The sequence below is a fragment of the Palaemon carinicauda genome, chromosome 37 (genome assembly GCF_036898095.1).
Source record: "Palaemon carinicauda isolate YSFRI2023 chromosome 37, ASM3689809v2, whole genome shotgun sequence".
In the NCBI taxonomy this organism is placed as follows: Eukaryota; Metazoa; Arthropoda; class Malacostraca; order Decapoda; family Palaemonidae; genus Palaemon; species Palaemon carinicauda.
The window spans coordinates 9,354,836-9,364,835 of record NC_090761.1 but is presented as its reverse complement, the minus strand read 5'-3'; the positions used below and the strand labels follow the sequence as shown (position 1 = coordinate 9,364,835).

Here is a 10,000-nt window from a genome sequence, read left to right as displayed (position 1 = left end):
TTATTATAGGAAGGTACAATCTGGGAATTTCTGAATACAAAGTATAGTCAGAATAATGACAAATCGTATGCAACAAGCGCAAAGAACTAAATGATGTTAAGTTCCAGAAATTAATTTCCAGACGAGGGATAAGGAAATTAATAATCAAGTCTTTTTCTTTGTGAAGATTGTGTTGTCATCTGACTTTTTCTATCCATTCCCTTTGCCCAGCTACTTTAACTAAAATCTTCAAGGAAACAGTCACTCGTATCAGCACGATGGAAATCTTGAGTGGGTGACTCAATGATCAGGTTAAACATTAACTTCTTCACAGAGCAATGTCGCAGAGCGAGGACAGTACTGCCAGGGCAGACGGGACCTGGGACGGGACAAGCCATTTGGAGACGATTACTTCGGGAGATTCGGGGACGAACTCATTGAGGAGATGGATGCTTTGAACATAGAAAACAATCTCAGGTAAAACAAAATGCAAGAAAAAAAAGTAAAGGTATAGATGCTCAAAATGGTGAATTAATAATATAATATAACATAATATATATTTCAGTCCTTAGATTAACATGCAAATACAATAAGTCAATCTAAATACGCACATACACATACGTATATGCGTGTATTTGTATTTGTGTGTGTATATATATATATATATATATATATATATATATATATATATATGTGTGTGTGTGTGTGTGCATATATATACATATATACATATATATATATATATATATATATATATATATATATGTGTGTGTGTGTGTGCATATATATATATATATATATATATATATATATATATATATATATATATATATATATAATGGAATTGTGTTAGAAATAAAATCCGTACCCTTATATTAAAAAAGGTAAACATCATATTGTGCATATAAAGATTAACATATTATCACCGTCTTCTTACGCTTTGAAAGAAGAATATGTTAGAGCATATACACCTGAAACTAAAAAGATATTCGAAGTAATTCCATTCAATACCTGACAGATACTTGACGAGCCAGGGCCACATGGCGGGAACCAAGCAAGACTTGGAGCAAGCTGAATACCTCCGGAAGTTATGGCTGGAACAAGGACTCGACCAAGTGGAACTCCAACCTTACGAAGTTCAGCTCTCGCATCCCAATCTTGCTAAGCCGAACAAGGTAACTATAAGAGAGAGAGAGAGAGAGAGAGAGAGAGAGAGAGAGAGAGAGAGAGAGAGAGAGAGAGAGAAACTTTTTACTCTTGAAGTGTTTTAATGACCTTATTGCAACTGCTGCGACTTTAACATGCTCTGCCCGCAAGCATCGTGATTCGTGATTGGCCGCCGCTCAAATGGTCTTTCCCCCTCAGTGGTTCACTTCGCTCACAAATAAACATTATCTCATTGCTCCTCCGTTGTGCTATGCGTTATATGGATATGTTGCCCGTCCAATTATTATTATTACTATTATTATTATTATTATTATTATTATTATTATACATACTTGAATCAACTGTAAGAAAGTGGCGGCCAATCACGATGCTTGTGGGTGGAACCTGTAAAAGATAAGGGCCTGCATTCAGTCGTTTCCGGTTGCATCGCATGCAGTTAATGGTGATAGTAATCTTTTAATCATAATGATGAGAATAACAGCACTATTAACTTTATTATCACACTAAAACTAGCTCTATATAGAGTAAAAATAAACACAGTTTATTGAATTCGTGGTCTCTCTGCCGATTAAATTCAAATTATTTGGTTTTATGCCAGCATTTCGTATGATCCCAACTGAATGAGTTTGATATAATCATCAGGATAATATTCCATCTCTACCATATAAGAGATAAATAGGGGAATTTTAGTGTTTTAATTTCTATATAGGGCTACCATTATAATTAACACAACTGTGTGATACAACGAGAGATGTGGAGAATCACCCATAAAAACATAAATTTCAGTTTTCACTTATTAAAACTGAAGCTACCAATATACTGTATTAATTATTGAGCAATACCAAACCCTCCCACGCAGGTATATCTTATGGACGAGGAGGGCCAAGTCAAATTCACGTCAACCATCATAGAGGAACCGATCGACGGAGTCGAATATGACGAATCCATTCCCCCGGCTTTCCTGGCATTCGCCCCTGCTGGCACAGTTGTCACGGTAAGGTTTCTTTTCATCTGTCTATTTATCTATCACCATTTCTACTTATATTTCAATAATACGATGTGTTATTTGAAGATCAGTAAGTTCCAAAGAAGCTGAAACCTTAAAAAAGGTTTAACTCTTCATTTAAAGACTTGAGGTTTAAAGGTCACTAATGAATGGCATGGGCAAGGGACAGTGACAATGCCATAGCAGAACAATTCCCTATAGACTAATCATATATCCAGATGATCAGCGCCCAAGCCCCCTCTTTACCCAAGTTAGGACCAGGAAGGGCCAGGCAATGGCTACTGATAGCTAAGCAGGTAGACCTTTAGGCTCCCCCAAAACACCTCACTTACCTCACAAAGGAGAGAGAAGTTGCAGACACTACAAGAAACTATTGAACTTAGACGTGTCTCGAATCCCAGTCCAGTAGGTCGTCTGTATTCCATTTTTCCTCAACCTCGAGCAATTCGGCGGCTTTTCGTGATTCAGCATGGAATATATACTGGCGTTATTTGTTAAAATATTTTATTTTAATCGTTTATTACTTCTCATATAGTTTTTTTATTCCCTTATTTCCTTTCCTCACAGGGCTAATTTTCCCTTTTGGAGCCCTTGGGCTTACAGCATCTTGTTTTTCCAATCAGGATTGTAGCTTAGCTAGTAATAATAATAATAATAATAATAATAATAATAATAATAATAATAATAATAATATAGATTGGCATATCCTAATATTTCCTTCATGAATTTACATTTTTACAAGGACCCAAAACCTTCAGTCATATTGTTTATATAACTACCTTATTTCGGATGAGCCGATGTATTGTAGTAGTAAAAAGTAATACATAGCTATATTTTCACTGTGTTTTTGTCATTAAAATACAAAAAAATATCACTATCACATCACTGCCTGCTTTGATAAGCAAGAAGTCAATTGAATCAAAGATTATTCATAATAAAAAAAAAATTGTACTAAATATAGATTCACAAAAGATACAGCGATAAATCTTCATTTCACAAGTCAAATTCAGCTTCATGGATATTGAGGAATTTTATCTCAGAAAACTGAGTTTGAAAAATAATTTCACCCTTGATGAGGGTAATTAAATACTTGAGATCAATGATGAACACTTGAAGAGGATAACTCTGTCTTCGGGTTGGTGACAGACTACTTGAGTTAGATGAGGAATCAGCTACCGTTGTTGATTGCGTTGACAAAGCAGATAATTCAAAAGTTTGAATAGGAAATATTAACAACTCATAAATCTTAAATGGTCATTTATTAATGAATTTGAGTATAATGGATCATTTGAATTTCAGTCTGTTCTTCTGTAAAATTAAAGCATTTCAGTATCTCTGCACAGAGGCTTCATCGTCCTATTTATAGTAAGAAAAATTCTCCTGTATAATGAAGAGCAAGTGTCTGACTATATTTATCTATCTATCTATCTATCTATCTATCTATCTATATATACTGTATATTTATATATACAGATACAGTATATATATATATATATATATATATATATATATATATATATATATATATATATATATATAGATGCAGTATATATATATATATATATATATATATATATATATATATATATATAGATGCAGTATATATATATATATATATATATATATATATATATATATATATATACATATATATATATATATATATATATACACATATTTATACATATATATATAGATATATATATACATATATATATATATATATATATATATATATATATATATATATCCTGTCACGCTTAGGGTGAGAGGAGTAATCATACCCTTGTGAGAGGGAGTACCCTAAGGGCTACAATCTGAACACACTTTGCCACAAATTGCCGAACCAGCGGGGTAGAGTTAGGATAGGGGGGGAGAGCTGAATCTGTGTTTGTATACGTATGCGGGTGTGTGCTTATCTATCTATTTAGACGTAATTTTTAACGCCTTGGGTTCACTACAGTAATTGTACATAAATAAAACTCTCTCTCTCTCTCTCTCTCTCTCTCTCTCTCTCTCTCTCTCTCTCTCTCTCTCTCTCTCTCTCTCTCTCATATGGAACTTTTACAAAAATTGTTGACCAGTTTAAACTTTCAATTTTTTTCCTGCGACATGGTATGTAACATACCAATAGTTGAGACTTTGGAAATGACCGGTAATAAATATCTTCTAAAAAGATGAATTATCCCCATCATGATATAATGACCTTACTATTCAAGGCCGAGACAAAACCCAATGTTACACTGAAAGCATAGAAAGGCTTCAAAGGGCAGCGATAAGAGCGCGCGGGTTATAGTTTACGTAAGAAATAAAGATTAAATAAAATCATTTTGTCAATTTTAAACCAGTGGATATAATAGCTACCGGCATCGTATGTAATTGGGAGTACTTTAAACTCAATTTGGTAAACAATTTGTCGTTCAGCTTTTACGCATGGCAATTTATTTACAAATTGTTCCTGTAGTCAAGTAAAAAAAAAGTAGTTTCAAGGTCTTAGACGCATTCAGAGCATGGAAGCTGATATCATGGCATCAAGTAGAAAGGAGTTATTATTATTATTATTATTATTATTATTATTATTATTATCCAAGCTACAACCCTAGTTGGAAAAGCAAGATGCTATAAGCCCAAGGGAAAAATAGCCCAGGGAGGAAAGGAAATAAGGAAATAAATGATGAGAATAAATTAACAATATATCATTCTAAAAACAGTAACAGCGTCAAAACACATATGTCCTATATAAACTATCAACAACGTCAAAAACATATGTCATATATAAACTATAAAAAGACTCATGTCAGCCTGGTGTTGCAACATAAAAAACATTTGCTCCAACTTTGAACTTTTGAAGTTCTACTGATTCAACTACCCGATTAGCAAGATCTTTCCACAATTTGGTAACAGCTGGAATAAAACTTGTAGAGTACTGTGTAGTATTGAGCCTCATGATGGAGAAGGTCTGGCTATTAGAATTAGCTGCCTGCCTAGTATTAACATTATCTGCCTTTTATAATTATTCAACAGAACGAGTTAGTGTATGTGAACTACGGCCGATATGAAGACTTCCTGCAGACAGAGTCGATGGGGATCAAAATCGAAGGGCGGGTGGTCATCGCCAAATTTGGCTCAATCTTCAGAGGTGACAAGATTCTGAACGCTCAGAGGTTTAACGCATCCGGTGTTATTCTTTATACGTGAGTCAATTCGTTTTCATTAATGCTGTAAGCTTCTTCTAGTTCATTGAACTTATTTACTTCTAAACTAGTAAATTCATTGGGATAACGCGTAGCTAGGGTTAGATGGTATAAGTCGTGAATCATTGTATATATTATACTTATCCCGAAAATAAAAGCAACATTCAAGTTAGAATTTTGCACTTGCATTGTACTAATCATATGTCAAGCACACGATATTGCTGTGTATTTTGTAAGAATTTGTGTTAGTACATTAAGTTCTCTGACACAAGTCTGTTACAAGAAAAGAAATCATATCTATGGATGTACATGCCTTTCATACAGTAGTATACCACATAACATACACTTCTTGGAGTTCTATTAGGTTCTCTCGCACCGACTCTGGATTTTGGTCTCATTGCAAACTACTGTCGCCCACACCAGATCTCCAATGCTTATTTGTTAACAAAGGCTTAAGAAAAATTATGGTATATGTTTAGAGGAAGATTTCATGTTTACTTATGTAGGAGAGAAAATTAGCCTACACCATTAAAATAAAAACAGCAAATTTAATCGGAAATTCACCGTAAAAATATACTGTTCTCAGCCGTATTTCAGTAAAATATGGGCGACCGTAATTTTGCCATACTTTGTTATTAATTTTTACTGTCTGCTGACTGTAATATCACTCCTGTACGTCAATATATCCGTTTTTAAAACGGTAAAAATCCTGGAATAAATGTTGCCAGGCATTTACCGTTTTTTAATGCAAATTTTTAACAGTGTACGCTTTAGACTTCGAGCTGGTAAGGCATTAGGAATTCTGTTGAGGGTCAATATTCGGCCCACCAGGGAAACCTTCTTTTATTAGATTATGTTTAAAGGTAAAGCAAAGCATGTGTAGACGCAAACATATATAAATTAGCCAAACAGTATTTTTTGGAATCTATAATAGCTTTAATGAATTATCTGTATGTAATCCAGCACGGTTTTCATTTCATCCAAATAAGGTTTAAAGGCCGTTCATGAATGGAAGAGAAAAGAGACAGTGACATTGCCCTAGCTAGCAGGAAAATGCCCTAGAGACTAACCATATGTACTTATGATCAGCTCACAAGCTCCCTCTCCACATAAACTAGGACCAAGTTTGACCAGGCAATGGCTGCTGATGACTCAACAGGCAGACCTATAGGATCTTTTCATTAGAGCAGCAATAAGTTTTTTTTTTTTATTATTATTATTATTATTGTTAAAGATCTTATTGGAAATTACATCTTCATGAGATGAGAATTCAGGCTGTTGTTTCATTCCTTCTCTGTCAAACTTCACAATGCTCTCTTTCCGCCTGTTCTTGAGTACAACGGAGTACATGAAAATACAGTAATGGAAATTTATGCAAAGGAGAACAGTAACAAGGATCTACCGATTACCAGATAAGCTCCTTAACTAGCGTAACTTGCTCCAGTTGCTTAAACATGCAGGATTTATGAGGAATAAAGGAACTGAAGGTGGAATATTTTATAGCATATAAAGGATATCTAAAATGCATTTGATCCTTCTCAACGATATATGGCTTTAGTTCCTCGTAAAAAAAAAAATAGTAAGGAAAGTGTGGACAGATTTCGTTTAATCCACACGAATCCATATCCATATTTCGTGACCTTTCGATTGAGAGTTTCAGTGTTGAGTTTATCCTTGACCTTTTCACTAACAATTTCAACACAAAGTTTCTCCCTATTCTTTGTATAACTTTCAGTTAACTCTCTCTTCCATTTTTGGGGGGTTATCAGCTCTAAATTCCTCTTTTAACTATTCCAATTGGCTATTTCAATCTGAATTTTCCAATTACCCTGTTTATTGAAAATTTCAATGCCAAGTATGTCTACAACGTTCGTGTTGAGAAGTTTGAATCTACGTGTCTCCATAATCTTTTAATGGAGAATTTCAATATTAACTTTAATCTTTTCAATGAAATTTTCTGTCTCGAGTTTTTCTTAACAGATTCATTTGGGAGTTTCAATTGTTGTCAACGATATTTATTTTCCATAATCAAACCAGACCTCTTTCGTTCATTGGATGCAGAAAATAACAAGATGGAGACAGGAATCTGTACTATATTACAGCTACTTTCTTCCCTACGCCAACCTTTTAAATTAAAGGATGCGCTGCGGAACGTCTTTCATAGCGTTAGGGCATAATTTTTGTCTAATTTTGGAATTTTCTTTTTTATGAGAGAGTAGAGAGATTCTGTTGAATCTTATAAGGACTCTTATTAAATGTTTTTTTTTTATGAAAAGGTGTAGAATTAGGATTAAAATACACAAAATGCCTATTTCAAAACCGCTAATCTTCAAATTAAAAAGAAATTTGATAAAGTATCTTTGGTCGGTGACTTAGTGGCGAAAAGAACCCTCGCTCATTTCTAAAAACAAGTGCCAGATGACTAAGCGTAGGCAGAATTTTACTTGTTTCCATAATTCATTCACTTACAGGAAAGAATAAACCAGTTAGACCAATTAGACTTAATTAAAGGTAAACGTAAAGTTGTCTGATTTCAATTCCAGTCTAATCAGAATAGATGCTCACCAGAATGTCAGCCGGTCAAGCCCAAGACTCTCAATGTGGTGTACAAACACTGCAACGGCTTCCCCAGTTAACAGTTAAAACTCAGGATCCCAGGATGGGATCGATCTGCTTCCATGCGAATGCTAGGCGAACGCGTTGCCACTATACTATTCAAGATGCTCAATTAATTAACTTTAATTCAAATTAGATGACTACGCTATAAATGTAACATGAAATGTATCAATGTTGACTTGGTAGACTATTACATTTCCTATCCAACTATAGTCAATTTCTTTTAGCGAGGCAGATTTGCACCGACTCGCAGCGGTGCCCTTTTAGTTCGGAAAAGTTTCCTGATCGCTGATTGGTTGGAAGAGATAATTCTAACCAATCAGCGATCAGGAAACTTTTCCGAGCTAAAAGGGCACCGCTGCGAGTCGGTGCAAATCTGCATCGCTAAAAGAAATAGACTATACAGTAGTCCCTTGTGTACTTACTACAAACCAGTAGTAAGAAGTAGAAATAATAGTTATGTACTAATTCCAATTGATAAATATAAAACATATACCGTGGTCTCAAATTAGATGCAAAACCATTACGCCTTACATAATGTTAAGAATAAACATCATGCAATCCTGAAGGCTTTTTCTGTTCTACCGGCAGAGATCCACGGGACTACCATCCAGAATCCGAAACTGGAGGAGCTGCATATCCACATTCGTTATGGCTGCCAGGCTCTGGAATCCAGAGAGGTTCGATTGTATGGCGCGACGGAGATCCCACGACGCCTGACTATCCTGCTCTAGGTAAAACATTCCTTGCATATATATATATATATATATATATATATATATATATATATATATATATATATATGTGTGTGTGTGTGTGTGTGTGTGTGTGTGTGTGTGTAAAAGTGTAAAATATCGCTCTTTTTAACGGATGTAATTATGTTAACCACAACCACCTTTTATTTTGCAACCAGCAACCCGTTGAGATACTACCGCTAGAGAGTTATGGGGTTCTTTGACTGGCCAGATAGTACTACATTGGATCCTTCTCTCTGGTTACGGTTCACTTTCCCTTTGCCTGCACATACACCGAATAGTCTGGCATAATTTTTTTACAGATTCTCCTCTGTCCCCATACACCTGACAACACTGAGATTACCAAACAATTCTTCTTCACCCGAGGGCTTAACTACTGCACTGTAATTGTTCAGTGGCTACTTTCCTCTTGGTAAGGGTAGAAGAGGCTCACTAGCTATGTTAAGCAGCTCTTCTGGGAGAAGGACACTCCAAAATCAAACAATAGTTCTCTAGTTTTGGGCAGTACCATAACCTATTTACTATGGTCTTACACTGTCTTGGATTAGAGTTCTCTTGCTTGAGGGTACACTCGGGCACACTATTCTATCTAATTTCTCCTCCTCTTGTTTTGTTAAAGTTTTTATAGTTTATAAAGGAAATATTTATTTTAATGTTGTTACTGTTCTTAAAATATTTAATTTTTCCTTGTCTCCTTTTCCTTACTGGGCTATTTTCTCTGTTGGGGCCCCTGACCTTATAGCATCCTGCTTTTCCAACTAGGGTTGTAGTTTAGCAATTAATAATAATAATAATAATAATAATAATAATAATAATAATAATAGTAATAATAATAATAATAATAATGATAATACGCTTATATCTATAGACCAAAATCAGAATAGTTTCCTTGAGGAACTCAAAAGTATACAAATGTTTGACTTTAAATGATTGAATGACTAGTCCTTCGTTATATGGCTCATATCATCGACTGATATGCCTCTTGCATTTTTAACCACCCATAGATGAGAAACTAGCCAGTCTTTATTTCCAATATCAAAGACAGATCCACATCTCATTCTCTTGACTTTGTATCATCCACTTAACCATTCCTTATATTCCAAAGAATACAAATCATTGAGTGCTATATCATCCATTACAACTTTGAATTCATAGACTTCTTATCTTGGTCAAAAGATGGCGCGTACAGAGTCCCGGAGAATGAAACGGACACCCCGAAGATTCCAGCGCACACTCTCAGCTACAACGACGCGCGGAAGCTACTCGTCAACATGGGCGGCCCT

The 10,000-nt window shown here is 34.8% G+C and overlaps 1 protein-coding gene across 1 annotated transcript in view; it reads left to right on the top strand.

The window, feature by feature from the left end:
• LOC137629449 (N-acetylated-alpha-linked acidic dipeptidase 2-like) overlaps nt 1–10,000 on the top strand; it is a 31,516-nt gene that overhangs the window by 10,564 nt on the left and 10,952 nt on the right. Inside the window, exons 3-8 of the mRNA XM_068360755.1 lie at nt 314–456; nt 998–1,154; nt 2,006–2,140; nt 5,177–5,346; nt 8,554–8,696; nt 9,894–10,000. The exon at nt 9,894–10,000 is cut by the window's right edge and continues 74 nt beyond it. Of these exons, the coding sequence (XP_068216856.1) occupies nt 314–456; nt 998–1,154; nt 2,006–2,140; nt 5,177–5,346; nt 8,554–8,696; nt 9,894–10,000 (855 nt within the window). The remainder of the gene's footprint in view (nt 1–313; nt 457–997; nt 1,155–2,005; nt 2,141–5,176; nt 5,347–8,553; nt 8,697–9,893) is intronic.